The 17,637-nt window shown below is 40.5% G+C and overlaps 1 protein-coding gene across 1 annotated transcript in view; it reads right to left on the reverse strand.

Moving 5' to 3' along the window:
- The window catches only part of FBN1 (fibrillin 1), a 252,580-nt gene that overhangs the window by 127,197 nt on the left and 107,746 nt on the right, over nt 1–17,637 (reverse strand). Inside the window, exons 6-7 of the mRNA XM_067746257.1 lie at nt 11,579–11,776; nt 8,059–8,184 (exon numbers count right to left, since the gene is read on the reverse strand). Coding sequence (XP_067602358.1) covers nt 8,059–8,184; nt 11,579–11,776 — 324 coding nt within the window. The remainder of the gene's footprint in view (nt 1–8,058; nt 8,185–11,578; nt 11,777–17,637) is intronic.

The raw sequence follows: 17,637 nt of genomic DNA on the forward strand, positions 1-17,637 counted from the left end.
AAACAGCAATCTTTAGAGAATAAAAGCTGCCTATAAAATAGTTAATTCAAAGAATGGGTGTTTCTTCTCTCAAGACAGGTTTACCCAAGGAATTTACCAAATTTGAAAGATTAGAGCAAAATGAAATGAATTCTGCCTTTAAAATCTAAAACGGTACTGTCGTTTCAAGTCCCTACAGCATGCTAATATTCCAAATATTTTGTTTAAAATTTTGTTTTCCCTTTTCTCTTCGTGTTTTGCACATCGAGTTAAGCTCCCTTTCTAGCCACTGTATATTCTGCATCACTTACTTCCTGCATTTGTTTTTGATCTGATTTTCCACAGATACTGAAATCCTACAGAGGAGACCACGTGGTCTGACTGCTGACCAAGACGTGGCTAACTTGGTATTCTCAGGGGCTCCCAAACTGCCACTACAATGGTTTTCTCTGGGTTCAGAGAGTGAATTGTGGTGGACGCTGAGATGCTGCATCCAAATCCTCTGTCAGGAAATGACTTGTTGTCCCAGATCTGGGAGTGCTGTCAGGAGATGGCCTCCAGCTCTCAGCTCCTTCAGGGACCCCTTGAGCAGCCTGAGCAACCTCACCCGGGGTTACAACCTTCCCAGGCGCCCACATCCACCGATTGATTGTGGAGGAAGGACAATGGTCTGGTCATCTCGCCCCAAAGGGTGCAACTCTGAAAACCACTCCAATTCCCCAATTCCCTGTGGGGTCGGCTGAGGTCAGAGTTGTGGTTAGTCCTCAGGGCCTGAGGCCACTGGGTCTCCTTAAGGAAGCAGTCAAAGTCACTTAGACAAATCAGACCATTTCCTTCAAGGAGAGCTTTTCAAGAGCCCCAATCAGACACTGGCAGTTGTCGACAGATGTGGCACCAGTGTGGGGAGAGAAGAAACTGAGAATGTCCTGCTTAGGTTAAAAGTGAACTCAGGGCCCAAGGTATCTACGTGGCCTCTTCCCTAAGACAAGTGGGGCTTTCTGCACTGACCTAGGGAGAGGGACGGTCTGACCCAAGCCTCCTGGAACCGTTGCAATGGCCAGACTGCCAGTGTGGGTAGTTTAAAAATAAGAACTTTTCTTCTCTAGTTAAAGTACTGCTCTTCACTGGTAAAACAAAATAGAGTTCTAAGTGGACCAAAATAGAGTGCAAGTGTCTTCTGACTCAAGTTCACCCTGTTAGTCAAAAAGACAGCAGTGACACTGTTTCTATGCAGTTTAACCTTTTAAAAAGCAAAACCCCCATTCTTCTAGGCTAGGCTAGAGGCTAACCCAAGCAATATGTCACTGCTTATGTTGGGGTCAGTGCTAACCCAGACAGATCATCCTTGTGAAGTTGTATAAGGGAAAGGTGCATATTCTACTCCGACAGATACAAACGTCACTGTGGAGTCAGTGAAAGTCAGGCAGAGAAACAGCCAAGGACAGAGCCTAAGGGTCTAGAACTTAATCTAACCATACTCTCAAGGCTCATTTTAAGGCAGTTCTTTAACATCGATCCTTCTGTATTTACCAGCCACACTACTACCTAAAACCAACAAAAAGCCAAACAAGTATAGCAAAGAGCCTAGAGGATCTGACAACCTCATCTAACGAGAGAGGAGGTTATAACCATAACACAAAGGTATTAACACAAAGGCACCTTTCTCAAAAGGTCCCTAAAAATTAATGTCTAAGTCACATGATGCCTATCAAAAATCATGTGAGCAGATAGAGTCTACTGAAAGAAACATTTTTCTACTTGTTTGTATAAATGACTGCTGTCATCCTTTTTAAGGACACTTAGTAGACATCAATATCCAAAGAGGTTAAGTGACAGCATATATCAGAAAAAAAGTTATTTAAAAACAAGAATCTGGGACTTCCCTGGTGGCGCAGTGGTTAGGAATCCGCCTGCCAATGCAGGGGACACGGGGTTGGTGCCCTGGTCCGGGAAGATCCCACGTGCCGCGGAGCAACTAAGCCTGCGAGCCACAACTACTGAAGCCTGTGCACATAGAGCCCGTGCTCCGCAACAAGAGAAGCCACCACAAGGAGAAGCACGCACACCACCACGAAGAGTAGCCCCTGCTCGCCGCAACTAGAGAAATCCCGCACGTAACAACAAAGACCCAACACAGCCAAAAATAATTAATTAAAAAAAAATAAAAATAAAAACAAGGATTAACTTGGGCAGGGTGGAGGAAACATCTTCTTTCACATGCTGGCTATGTTAGATTTGGACCCTTTACTGAGGATAAGGAGAAGAAGAAGAATTAATATGTACTGAGTGCCAGGCATTGTCTAAATGCTTTATGGGTGTCAACTCATCTAACCCTCACACTGTAGCTACGATCACAGAACCTGATTTCTATAATTCTGGTGCCTAGGCACAGCTCTTGCATTCCACTGAGGCCTTCAGAAAACTGGCACATGTAAAACCTGAAACAAGAGCAAAGAGGTTCGTGTATAAAGTGATGTTAAATCCAAGTCTTCAACCACCACAGGCTGGGCAGGAGGAAGGGGCAGGGTTTCCACTTAGGGTGCACACCTTCAAAGGTCAGCAGGTCAGGAAACACAACGTAGAGTGTACGTCCCTACTTGTCACACAGATAAAGCTAAAAGCACCAGGCCAAATTGTTCAATTTGAAGGAACTTATTAAATGGCCCCTTCAATGTCCTCTCCTCAGTGACACACCCTTTCCCTTTTCATGTCTAGGGCCTTTCTAGTTTCCTGAACCACCCTGCTTCTCAGTCCCATCACTTCCTAGCAAGGGAAGTGAGTTCTGATTGCACGAGCAGGCCATGGTGGGAGTCCCTGACAATAAAAGTCTGGAATAAAGCATTTCAATCACAAAATCACTTACACTCTGAAACTCATTCATACTAATCTATTATTTTTCCAGGCTCTTAGCACACTGTGTTTGTCACCTTTTACTAGAATGTCAGGGATCCTACACAGGAGAGAATTTGAGATCAGTGGATTTCTCAGCGTCTCTGTAAGTCAGTCTGTATCAAATGCCACTGTCAAAGTAAATCCGTTTGAGGAGCCTGGTGGGGAGTAGAACTTGGCTGGGAAGAGCTACTTCTGTGCTCTGAACACTTCCCCCTTTTTCCTTGGGGCAGGACAGAGCTGCTGGCAGTAGCTATGCCCATGGCCTCACTGGCTTCTTGCTGTGGACCTAAGAAGATACACAAATGGTAGGTCCCTTCCCTCCTGATTTGCTGCCCTGTCCTTTGTTCTTCTTCTTCCTTCTTGTCCCTCTGTCTCATCTGCTCTCTCCAGGCATTCTTCTCATCCCTTGGCCTCTTCCCTAACCTGGGGCTCCTCTAGCGGGAGGGGAGGAAGGACTGTGGAGGGCCGATGGGATAGAGCTGGGTCCCAGTTCTGGGACAGGCATCCCTGGGACACCCAGCTCTCCAGGAGCTCCATCCAAGATCATGGATGTTGACATGACTGAGAGACGGGGGAACCAGTTAACCTGACTGTCTAGATCGCTAACAAAGTGAGAAAAAAATCAACTGAAAATTGTGGCAGCTGTTAAAAAGCAATACGTGATACTAATAATTATAAATGCCACCGAGCCTGTGAGACTATTATTATTGCTTTATTAGACACCTGAAATCCAATGTAAAATATGTGACTAAAAAACAAACAAGCTGATACTTCAAGTCAGGTTGAAAAAAAATCAGCCTTATTACCAGTTTATAGTCACACCACGCATGCCAGTTTGCATGGTTTCTTATTCATGTAGCCCCAGCTGTCCGATCCCGACTGAGAAACAGTGAGAAATGTGGAGATGGAGGCCTGATGGCAGAACTGGAAAGAACTCCCAGATATAATCGTGTTCAATCTCCTCATTTGAAAGCTGATGTAACTCAGAGCTGGTAACTGACTTATCCAAGATCACACAGAGGATGAGGGACATTGCCAGGATTCGGCCCAGGTCTACCTGATTCCCAGGGCTCTTGTGCCTATACCACAGACATTCTGTTCAGCAGTTGGATAGGAGCCGGTGACCTTGAACAGTGAATCAGGGCCTGCACCAAACCTGCAGAGGATGGAGCCCCAAGATAGCAATGGGTTAAGTAGCCCCAGGAATGCTCCTTGGTGTCTGGCAGGATAAGAGTCCCTGATAGCAAGTAGCCATCAGATAAACAGGCCATTATTTTAGAAAAGGGAAGTCTTAAAATTTTTTGGCTTCCATAGGAGGGAGAGATTAGATTTAAGAGTTACATTTTTAAAAAGTCCTTTGCATCACACAGTATTGTAATTGCCAAAGGCTGGGCTGGTGTTAATCTAAATCCCAAAATATTAGTGGTTAATTAGGAATCCAAGGGACTTCTTCCAGAAATAAAACTTAATCCTTTAATTACGCGTTTTATTTGTTAATTTCCTTCCATAGTAACCTATGCAAATATGGACTTGGTTTCCAAAAAGAAAAGGCTGGTGTGTTCTTCCAGGGGGCACACTCCAGAGTCACTGGGAAAATCAACAACGAAGGCGGGCGTGAACTCTGCTTCCCTTTTTCTCAAGTCACAACTATAAATCTCAATCTTTTTCTTCTTAAATTTATGAAAATTTAATAATTTTTATTTAATCACTTCAGCTCGCTAATTTACATTTCAAAGGTGCCTAAATTGCATGTGTTTATATAAAACTAGGTACATGATATTTTCAAAAAGTTTTGGGAAAAGGGGGACATTTTAAGAAGTAAGGGAGAATTCTGCAAAAGGACGATCTCACACAAAGCTGCTTTCACCATCACTGACGGCGTGAAGGTAAGCATCTTGTAAATTGGCTGAAACCAATTTTTGATTGAATTTTTAAAAATTATTCTGGGCTTCCAGGTACCCAGTTCCTTCCTCTCCAAGTCAAGAGGAAGATACATTTAAAAGGCCATTCAATGAATTGGGAGATTGGGATTGACATATATACACTGCTATGTATAAATAGACGACTAATAAGAACCTACTGTATAGCACAGGGAACTCTACTCAAGGCTCTGTGGTGACCTAAATGAGAAGGAAATCTAAAAAAGAGGGGATATATGTATATGTATAGCTGATTCACTTTGCTGTACAGCAGAAACTAACACAACACTGTAAAGCAACTATACTCTAATGAAAATTTCAAAACAATTGTAAATCACCAAACAAAATAAAACAGTCTATTTCAAGTTAAAAATAAAGCCACTCAAAGTAATGGCAAGGGTGCCAGAACCACTTTCACAAGGGCACAGAACCCCACCGTGGCCTGACCATCTTCCTAGGGCATATATGGGCTCTTGATCTTCTCTGTGGTGGGGGTCAGATTTTCTGGAATTCCTTCTATTGACCGCCTGGAGATCACCCCAGGCCCAAAGTCATGCCATTCCCATGGTGCGGTGGTGGAACTGGAGAAGGGCCAGGAAGTCGAAGGAGGGGACCCACTCACCAAGCATTCTCAGGGGACTTTCCGACTGCTTTCCTACCAGAGTAAGGCAGGGCAACAATGCCCAAACCAGTCTCCAGGCCAGAATAAATGCAGTACTATAACAAGACATTCTCTTCCAATATCAATTTTGCATAGAAAAATTAAAGGGAAGGGGAAAAACCCATCACCTGAATTTAATATAACAGGAGATGGGAAAGAGAAAAAAAAAAAGAGGTCTAGCCAAAAGTATTCTGTTTTTATCTTGCTACTGACTTCAATATGTAGCCGGAAAAAAAAAAAATTGTGGAAAAGGATTAAGTAATTTTCAGCCTGAATTTTTCTGGTCCATTGGTCACACTACTATAATAGGTTTCTTAGCACTAATAAAAGGATTTTGAATCACTTTTCTTTCAGTCCGAGCATTAATTCTGTGCATCTTCTATCTAGTTCACAACGAGAGAAGGTGAGAAATCCTGACTGATGTTAATTGACTGGTCTGAGTGAAAGAAAGTGTCACAGGAAAACAACTCTAGTTGAAACTAGAAGCTATCATAATTCCAGAAAACACAACACAGACTGGACAAGCCATAGGAAGTATATTGCCCTAAATCTTGAAGCTGACTACATCTCTTGAAACTGAATATAGTAAGCTGAGAAAGCCTAAAAATGACCCATTGTTGATGTGGATTTTACATGCAATAAACCTTAAGAGCTCATTAATGTCATAAAAGATATATATGATAATACCTGGAAATCTATACCATAATATTTTAAATATTTCAAAATATAGAGTTATTAAAGTAGAGGTAATGGCTTGCATCCAGGAAAGCAGACAATATAATATGGTACAACAAGCACCAGAGTGTGAATCAAAAGAAGTAAATTTTATGTCGTATGATATTGCTTACATGTGGAACCTAAAAAAGGATACAAATGAGCTTATTTACAAAATGGAAATAGAGTCACAGATGCAGAAAACAAATATGGTTACCAAGGGGGAAGGGGGGAGGGATAAATTGGGAGATTGGGATTGACATATACGTACTACTATATATAAAATAGATAACTAATAGGGACCTACTGTATAGCACAGGGAACTCCACTCAATACTCTGTAATGACCTATACGGGAAAAGAATCTAAAAGAGTGGATATATGTATATGTATAACTGATTCACTTTGCTGTACAGCATAAACTAACACAATATTGTAAATCAACTATACTCCAATAAAAATTAATTTAAAAAAAGGAAGTAAATTTTAGCACTGTCTGATGACCTCGGTCAGGGTGCTTAACACACCCAAGACAGTTCCTTAATATATAACGTAAAAGGGTGAAACCAGGTAAGTTCTTTGCCCTTTCAGTATCAACATTCTCTACTTCTAACTTAATCCACAGTATAACTTCTAAATTACATTGGCCTATAGAGAGTCAATTTTATTGTTCATTGAAACTTAAGAAGCCCTACATCTTTGGAAAGAACTTAAGTATTTTTCACAGCTACCTCAACTGTTTATAACATGTTCAAGAACATATCATTATAAATTATAGGATGATTAATAACTTAAAAACAACTCTAACCCACAAAGATAATTTTAACACAGTTACTCAGTTTCAGGGCAAGTAGATGTTAAACTTCTTAAATGTAATTCAGATTTAAAGCTGCCTTTTGCATGTATGATATACCCTGGAGATCAACAAAGAAGATTAATGAGCCAATTCCTGACAAATGACTTAGAATGAAGTATTCCTCAGTGCTAGGGTTTAGGAATATAGATACAACAGCAACTGCTTTCAACAAAAGTGCTTGCATCTAAATGAAATCTTATATCACCCCAAAGACAATGAGTTGAGAATGAAGGAAAAAGTTTTCTCTGCTAAGCTTGATGAGAGATGTTGCCTTAAGAATGCTGTTACATTATTTTCAGACATTACATATATAAGGTACATGAACTCACTAAAGAAAAGAATTCAATGCTGCCTAGTTACTTCCTGGATGTTTCCCTCTCATGAAACCAATATTTATTACACGTGGAAGCCAGGGCTCTTTTTGGCAAATAGCAGAAGTGGTGAATAGGAACACATTCTCTGTACACACATTTTTAGAAGCTCAATCTATAAACTAAATGCAAATATATAAATTTACCTCAAGTTATTTTTCTGTTTGATTAACATTAAAAGGTTTCCATTTGATAGGCAGAAAAGGAAATCCTAAACTTGTACTAGGAGCATAAATATAAGGGTTAACAGATCTCTCCAAAGGAAAAAAAAAATCGAACATACATTTTGACTAGAAAAACAACAGAAGATATGTCATTCTGAATGATATGTAATGATCAAATTTAAATTCGTGTCTCTAGAACTATACAAAAACATGTATCTTGAACATCTTAACCCAAATATTGGTTCAAAAATATTTCATGTTTTAATATTTAATTTGATTCAGATGGATCTCCTATTTTGGGTCTATAAAAATGGAAAAAGCTGCAGGCTTTTTCTGGTTCAATAGCAGAAAGGCATATTATTCCCGGTAAGGATATTATACGTACACATTCACAGGAATGACAAAGACAGAAGGATTTAGGAACAATTTGCAAAAAAGCTTGTCACTGATTTGGGTTTTGCCCGCCCCTCCACCCCTGAACTGCAAAGCATGATATTTCTTACCTTCACATTTTTGTGACACTTCATTAAATTTGTGTCCAGCAGGGCATTTGCACTCAAAAGACCCAACAGTATTAATGCAATTTCCTCCTTGACAGAGCCCAGGGATGGCCTGGCATTCATCCACATCTGTTAGATTTTAGAAGCAAGGGATGGGGCAGGGGGTGGGGGAGGAGAGATTAATATGAAATTCATTGCAGAAGAAAACATGATAGTTTGCCCACAATTATATTATCACATTTATATCAATGAGCAATTTGTCCATCACAATATTTGGAACATGATGAGAGACACTGTTTCTCACAATTACATAATGCGAAATAAACTGAGTAACATAACTTGGTCAATAGCGTTCTATTGGAAGTCACAAGTATTCTTTATTTTCCTACCTTCCATCTTCCCTCATGCAGAGGAGAATGTTGGTACTAACTTTTGTGAGTTTTATTACGCATGCTGCAAAGTACAAGGATACTATGATAAAATGATTGACAGTAATAACTAGAGGTATTCAAGAAATGCTTACAATCAAAACGTAACACATTTCTATAATAACACTGTCTTTAAGAGTTGTATGGAGTGATTCAGTTCAAACAGAATTTATTTGAATGAGATCACTCAGACTACACGAGACAGCTAATGCTTTTACACAAATGAGATGGAAAATGTTCAACATAGATTCTGGAGAATTGTCGTGCACAATAAAAATTAAACAACACAGGAAATTAGGCCAAGAAGCGAGAGCAGAGCAGCCGCCAGAGGGAACATTTTTAAAGGTAAGTCGGATCCTGTTCCAGCTCAGCTTAACACTTAAGGCCATGCTAAGTCCTAGAGGAGTCTACCTGACCCCTCTACTCTCTGAACTCATCTCCTATCCTCCGCCCTCTCTCACTCCTCTCCATCCACAATAGTTTCCTTGCCATTCCTCAAATACAACAAGGTCGCTCCTGCCTCAGGGTTTTGCAGTGATGGCCCCCTGCCTGGACTACTCTTTGTAGAGCTCATGGTTCACCCTGTCCTACCCGTCAGATCTCTTCTCCACTGCAGCAGGGGACCCTCCCAATGCCAGTCTAATAGGAACGCCTCCCTCGCCCCCCATCACTCACCACCCTTCTTTACTCTGCTCATTTTGCCCCATAGGACCAATCACTAGCTGACCTAATAAATATCTGTTTGCTTTGCTTTGTTCTATAAATCAAATGTTTTCAATACAAGATTCCAGGGAGCAGGTTCTTTGTCTGTTTTGTTCACTGCTGAATCCCCAGCACCTAGGAAATAACTATGGTCCTACCTGGAACCCCAAATATTAACCTTCCAGGAACAAAAGTAATCATTCCAGGCTCATTAGGAAGATGTTTATAAAAGTACATGTATTCTCTCCATCTCTTCATCCATAACACACAAAATTCTGGTTTAATAAGAAACCCCAGGGAGGCAGTTTAACTTTTCTTCCTCTGGGTATTTTTTAGAAATCGTACCCTTTCGTTTTACTCTTCATTGTGTGAAATGAGAGAGCAATTGCCAACTGTAAAATCTCTAATAATCTGTGTTTTTGAAACAAGCTGCCATGCAGGAAAAGGGGTACTAATTTAACAACAAAAGTATCACTTTTGATACTTTGGTACAAAAGTATCACTTACTGTTTTACATAAAATGTCCTGGCTCACAGATGAACGACAATATGTGAGTATAATTAGATTATGTTTTACAGCTGATCTCTATTTTGTCTTACACCAGAATTTTCCATTCTTGCTATGTTGAATATGTTTATTAAAATGTTATTTGAAATTACAATTGGACATAGAAGCAAAACTAGACAGTCTTGTTGATCATGATTTTTGGCCAACAGGAAATATACATGAGGGCACTTCTCCACTGGTCATACATTCCAAGGCTGAAGACAGGCTAAGTTCCTTTTTGAACCCATTGCTCACAGCCCCTCACATGTGGCCAAAAGACTAAAAACACCAGCAAGGAGAGAGCACCCCAAGCTGATAACAGACCTTCTCTGAAAAAAACCAACCAAACAAGAAGAATTTCATTCTCACAGTGGCAATATAACTGCCACTTTGATTCCATGGGTTTTCACAAATTTTCTTCATATAAAAAAACTCTTTTTCCGTTGGATGTTGAAGAAGAGTCAGGAAAGAACAGGAAGAAAATGCTGGAAAAGTCCAGGTTGTATGAAATGAATATCAAAGCTAAAGAGAAGCAGCTTTTCCCTCTCTCCCTCTTCATCTCTTCCCTTGAATTCTCTCAGCACCTCAGCCTCTGACTAGGACTCACAGGCGTCAGTGGAGTACCCAAAATCTGGCTTTCTGGTCACTCTCTGTGAGTTCATGGGTATTAGCTGACTTCAAAACACCATGGCTAAGAATTTTTTCAGAACTCCTTGAGACTTTCCAAGGATGAGAAAAATAAGAAGGCACCAAAGAAAAAGGGGGGACAAAACTTACTCTTGATTTTATGAAATTGTACCGTTTACCCTTTTGTAATTCTAGGATTTCAAAGTGACTTCTTGCTGCTCCTAACGTTCGGAAAGATACATTCAAGGGCATACAAAAGAGCTGCATGTTGTACATAGAAGCCAGGGACCAGGATCAACCAGTGTTTATCAGATATGAAATTTATTGAAGTATAATTTAATGGAGATCCACAGAACTGGGTGATTAAGCTCAAGTTCTGCTTTATTGCATATTATCCTTAGAATTAACATACAGAACAAAATCGAACTAGTATCTATTTGCCTCAGAAAAGCATACCTTGAATTTTCTCTAAACACTGCAACTTGCTAAAAAAGCACTGAAGATGTCTAAAGGAAACAGATACAGCCTGGGAGTTTTCAGTCCCATCAGTTTAGTGTGGAGCTGCCTCTGTTCACTTCCTCCTATTTCCTGCCAGACATCCAGACAATAAAAGAATTTGTACAGCTGGAAGGACAGGAGTAAAAGCCAAAAACAGAGTAAGGGCTTCCATGGGAGGCAGGAGAAGAAGCAAGCAGGCAACATCTGGGGATATTTAAAACTGTGAAACAAATCCTAATTTATTTCTGACTTGTAAAAAAAAAAAAAACAGAAAAAACTCCATAATGTAGCATGTAAAATGGAGAGAGGAACAATTTTCCTCAGGTCAACTAAGTACAATCCATGAGACAGAGGAACTCCAGCAATTTCAAATGAAGGGGGAAAAAATTAAGAAAAACAAACTACCTTATTCACAAATTTTGCTTTGTGTTTGTACACAGCATTGCTCTAACATACAGCATTGCTCTAAACAGAATCATACCACCCCCGGGAAACACGTTTGGGGACGGAGGGGGAAACCACTGGCAAGGAAAAATCCAGGGGGACCAGCTGCTGTCTCCGGAGCCACGCTCCTAATGCCTAAGTTGGATATCATGCCGTCAGCGAAATCGTGAAGCTATGCCTCTGACACTGCTTTTCCATTCTCTCCAACTTCACTGGAGAATGGCTCTCCAGAGCAAATAAGATGAATCCATTAATAACTCCATCGGCCCGGGGTTTACCTTGACAAGCTCCTGTGCGGATATTTGGAATGAAGCCGCGCCGACAGGGGTGGGGCTGGGCTGGGCACATCTCACAGGGGTGGCCCCAGGCGCGGCCGACCGTGGCACAGCAGAGTGTTTTTGTACAGACAATCCCGCTGAGCTGTCCCTGGCACATCTGGTTGCTGATCACAGTAAAACACGGGCCTGTCCTGTAATCTGAAAATAAAGAAGGAGAATTCCATGAAAGTCCAGAAAAGCAGGAACTATCATGCGGAAGAACAGCTGGGCCTGTCTTCCTGGACTCCAAGTTGCGAAATGGTCTTCAGGAATAGAACCGCACATCACCGACTCCGTGTGGAGCCTTGGGCAGACCCTTCCGCCTCTGAGCCCCATTTACCTCACCTACGAAAATGAGGATAAAAACACTAGTTCCTATCCACTTTGAAGATACTGTTGTCAGGATCAGATGAGCTAATGGAAAATACTTTACAACCGTGACATGCTATCCAAACATGACATAATCATATTATTTACACATTCATTCACTTAAGAAACTGTATCAGTGACTATTATGAATCAGCCCCTATGCTTGATATAGGTGCTTCAGTGATTCAAAGATCCCAAATCCCTGCCCTCATAGAGTTTACAGTCTATTATTATTTAGGTTGGAGAAAGCAAAGAATTTCAAAACTTGCAACGAGGCAAGTCATGGCACCTTCTTCTCTGCAGTTTCTTGAAAAAGGGAAATGGTTACTTGTTTCTTTTGGATTGGGTCCACCTTATTTCAAATACAACAAACCAAGCAAACCAAAAACAAACAAACCAACCCCATTCAAAACAAAAAACCACAAGCAGAAATGTTAGATATGCAAAAGACATCAGGTATTTAAAGAGTGAGGGCACTGATCTGAAATCACTGTACCCCTTGGGCAAAAGGATCATCTTCAAGCAAACAGGGATAAGCTAAGACCACCACAGGAGAAGTTCCATTTCCAAGTAGTCTCACCAGTACAAAATCTGTCTCCTTTTTTTTTTTTTTTTTGTAAAGGGAGAAAGTCAATCTGGATTCGGCAGCCAGCAAACAAGAAAGATTAAGATGTAGTGAGGACCAAAGCCAAGCTGTCCCCAGCCTCCCCGTGGGAGAAATCTGGGCCATAATAACCCTTTCTGTTCTACAGCGGCCTTGGCTGATAAGGCAGGCTGGGCCGTGGCAAGACTCGTGGGCTCCTATCCACCACCAGCACCGCACGCTTCCTCGTGTCATTTCTGGAAGTGCACAGATAAGAGTGCTTCCTATGAGTCTAGGGATGGACTAAATGACCCTGGTAAGTTCCTTTCACCACTGAATTCTACAGGTTTATGAAAATCACTGGGTGTGCTAATGAAACCACCGGGCTATACTTTCATTTTGATGTTCTTCTTTCTTTCTCCAAGTACCTCATGAGTCAGGATATGCAATTCGCTAAGGACAACTCTTTATCACAGCACCCACAAGAGTGAACAGGCTGAACCATGACAACATTTGGGCAATAGCTGACTCTTCCCAGCTTGTGTCCCACTATCCTGCGTATCCCCTCCTCCTGTCTCTCTGTTGCAATTACGATCCCATCTGCTCCCCATCACTAAATGTTCTTCCTCACTCTCCCTTCCTCCTTGCTGGAATGAGTCAGCCACCTGTGGTCAATGGCACTGCCCTAATGCCTGTGCTGGAAGATGAGCCTTCCAAGAAATTCCAAAGACAAAGCTTCACCCAGTCAAGCACAGCAAGAGGATTAGGCCCAAATTACGGTAGCACTTGAGAGATGGACACAATGGTCCAAACATGAAGTCCTCATCTCCACATCTCCCTCTCTCCATGCCAGTGCTTACCAAAGTGTACTATGATGGGATGCAAGACGACCTTAGATTGTCTTCTTTTAATAGTCATGTATTAATTTCAATTTGAATTATTATTAAAAAGTACAAACCTGACAGACTCATAATTTCATAGATGTTTGCTATGATGAGAATGAATTAAAAAAACCTTTTAATTCAATTTAAAGAAAAATAGGGCCTCCCTGGTGGCGCAGTGGTTGAGAGTCCGCCTGCTGATGCAGGGGACATGGGTTCGTGCCCCAGTCCGGGAAGATCCCACATGCCGTGGAGCGGCTGGGCCCGTGAGCCATGGCCACTGAGCCTGCGCGTCCGGAGCCTGTGCTCCGCAACGGGAGAGGCCACAACAGTGAGAGGCCCGCGTACCACAAAAAAAAGAAAAATATTAAGTAAATACTAGTACAGAATATGCAAGTAGGCCAAAAATTGTGTAACCGGTACAGAAACACAAACAGCATTATCTTTCCAGAAAACCAACCTTAGACCTTTGCTCTCCTGGTGTCTCTACATTCTCTGGCCCAACTTTCCAGCCCTATCTCCTGATACTTCTTTAGTTTATTATTGTCTTTTTACTTTGTTTCTGCATTTTTTTACGCTGATGGCATTCTACTTTTATATTATCAAATTCTAAGTGTATTTTAATATTCTTCATAATATGCCAGATCTATTCAAAATCTGCTATCGTCTTCCATAGTTACTGTATTCAAACAAGGATACAAAAATTAAACGCTTGAGCTGTTGAGTAAAATCTCTGCCCTCATTTCAGTCTGTCAATAAAGAAAAAGTCACTCGGCACCATGGTGGTGTGCAACCAAGTCGCTCCTAAACACAGTAACTGCCTGAACAAAGTCAAATGCTGTAGCCATCATTCTTTCTTTGGCTCAGTTCTTCCAAATAGTACTTAGGGGCATTTATTAAATACTTCTCTGCTAGATGGTTTCTTTCATATTATAATTTTTTTAACATCTTTATCGGAGTATAATTGCTTTACAATGGTGTGTTAGTTTCTGCTTTAAAACAAAGTGAATCAGCTATACCTATACATATATCCCCATATCTCCTCCCTCTTGCGTCTCCCCATCCCACCCCTCTCTCTGATTGGAAAATAACTATTTCAGACAATTAGGAAAAGGCAGTACCATATAAATAAGAAAATAAAAATCACATGTAATTGCACTTAAAGAAAGTCTGATAACATATCAGTTATATTATCCTACATAATTATACATGTGTGTTTTATTTTTTATCACTAAATGGGAATTATATCAAATATTCAATTTTGAATCCTGCTGTTTTTTTTACTTAACATCGCCGAAAGCATTTTCCCATGTAAATACTATTCTAACACACGGCTTTAATTGCTGCATAATTTTCCATCAAGTTATATCATAAATTATTCAATCATTTAATCTCATGCAACAGCCATCAAGATTTTTATGACTATATACATCTTATATTTGAGACTAGAAAGATCACAGCAACATAATCTTTCATTCAAAAAATAAATAAAACCTTCCATGTTAGGTAACGAGGAAGTAAATTTAGGTTTATTTCCTATTTTCCTCTTGACTTACTGAGACAAATGCAAATACTTTAATCAAATAGACTCTTGTTGGTATGCCATTTTTCAATCTTTAAAAAACATAATGGAACATGAATTTTAGTTTGCAGTTTTCAACACTGCTTGGATTTGTTTTTCCTCTTCATTTTGCCAAGATACTCCATGGAATTATCTTACATACAAGGATTGCAAAGATTCCAGGTACATGCAAATACAGTGTTTTGTGAGTGACACCAGCAAAATCAAGGTCCCCTAGAAAACGCTAGGAAAATCTGAGTCAGTCCTATCTAACACTGATTCATGACTTCAGACATGAATTCCTCATTGGAAGGTTTGCATCAGAAGAAAAAATAACCCTAAGACTTTTCCAGGGTCAACAACTTTTTGCCCTCATTTCAATATGAAACACATGGAATAGAAAGAGCACTTGTTAATTCTGACAATATTCATTAGGCATCTCTGGAGCCCATAGGGATCCATCTTTACTACATACACTAAATATCTGGCAAATAGTTTGAGCATGTGTAACAGAATCTACGGACTTAACACATTTCCACACTAGATCCTTATCACTACAGACAAAGGGAAGAACCAGCTCATTTGATCATGCAGCTTAGTAAGTGGACATAAGTGGATTTGTAGAGTCAAATTTTCAACAAAAATGGCTGATTGCAGAGGGAGAGGCCTAATCTGGATGAAACAGAATTGGATCTAAAAATGCTTTGGAAGGTAAATGCTGTATTAACGTGGTTTTCAAATGTCATTCCGATTCGGCAGCATGTGCTTTTCGTCCTGTGCTTCATTTAGATTGCCAGAGTTATGCTGTTTTTAGTCCAATACTCCAACCACAGAAAAAATCTGCCCACACTCCCAATTCCTTACTAATAATCCAATTATTTACAATTATTCCCATAGCACTTACGTGATACTAGGCTAAATCTACATACTCTTTTTCAGACAGTCCCAGCTCTAGACAGGGAATGTGCTTAATTCAATGCTTGGATAATATCTGACTCATTCCCTCAACGTAAATCATTATTCCTCATGCAAATAAAATATCGTATTAAAAACACTTTTTGTTCACAAGTTGCTCTACAATCACTTCCTTATAAGACCTCCATGAACTAGGGCAATAGGCCAAGACTTTCTAACATTAAAATGCAATTTTAATTGTTTTTAACTGGCTTACTCTAGTGTGGCTGGTTCATGGGAAATTCTGCATCTACATGTTCCCATTATGAGTGGTTAGGCTCAAGGATTGTTCCCCAGTCCCAACAGATTTGGCCTCAAGGCTTGGGATCTAACCAATGTATATCTGCAGCCTCTAATCCTCAGCTCCTTCCCAGCCCTGCAGCTCAGAATGCTGTGACCTGTGGCGTTACTTCACTTTCATTTGCAATCAGACTTCCCCCTGAAGCAAATGCATCATTCGCAGAAAAAGAACTGTAGTACAATGAATTCTTGTCACTCCTACCCAGTCACTAAACCACAAACTGCAGGGAAGGCACAAGGATATAATTTTGGGCACTAGGCTCCAATTATTTTAAATCCATCTTTTCATAAAAATTACAAACAAAACAATGAGATATCAACTTATCCATGATAGAGAGGGTCACAGCATGCTTCTTCCTTCCAGGTAGTTTAGCCTGGGACACATTAAGCTCCTAACGTGTGGAATTTCAATACAACCTTTTGAGGAAGGAGGTCAGAGAACTTTTGGTCTGAGCAAAATGAAAGCAAAGAAGTTCCACGATCGTAATCAGTCTCATAATTGCTGCTGTTTCTTCTTACTCCAATCATTCTTACCCTTAGGACATAACCAAATCACCTAGGGATGTTGTGCAAAATACTGATGCCTGGTCTCACCCCTGTCCTCCCATATGCCTCCCTCTTGGAATGTGATTCAGTAGATGTGGCATGGTGGCGGGGCATCCATATTTTGTAAAAGCCCCCAAAGTGAGTTTGCAAAGTGTTTGCAAGGTAGCTGAATGCTCACCTGAAAGTCTAACCTTAGAAATGTGAGACAGCCCATAAGCTGGGATCATTGCCACTCAACAGAACTCAGTATCTTTCAACCAGGATAGACATTCTAATCACAGCAAAGTAGTATTCGTTTCCATAGTGTTGATTGACTATGAGGCACTTTATCATATTCTTTATTAATTATTTTGACCACAAGCTCACTAAACCAAACAACGAATCAAAATTTAAGAAGGCTAAACACCAACTACTCCACTGTCCTAATAGCCAACGGAATTCACGTTTCCAAGCTCTCCCTTCCCAGTGTCACAAAGCACATTTACATACATGGCATCACTCCACTACCACGATCTCCCCCTTCCAGCTTCCCTGTCCAGTGTGGGAGCTGGTACTTGAGTAAAATTCCAGGGGGATTCTCCAAGCAGGATCCAAAGACATTGATCAAACTTACCATCAGTAACGCCAAAAGTTAACTCTTAATTTCCTCCAGAATTGCACTACTGCAGACCACGCTGAAATCTTTCCACACAGCCGCTGATATGATGAAATACACAGTACTAAACATTATCTAAGAAGTTTAGGCCAAAAATAGTCAAAGCTTATATCAAGCTTCTTGACCAAGCTTCCAGTCAAGAGGGCATACGGGGATAGAAGAACAAGATAA

This window comes from Pseudorca crassidens, chromosome 1, assembly GCF_039906515.1.
Source record: "Pseudorca crassidens isolate mPseCra1 chromosome 1, mPseCra1.hap1, whole genome shotgun sequence".
Classification (NCBI taxonomy): Eukaryota; Metazoa; Chordata; class Mammalia; order Artiodactyla; family Delphinidae; genus Pseudorca; species Pseudorca crassidens.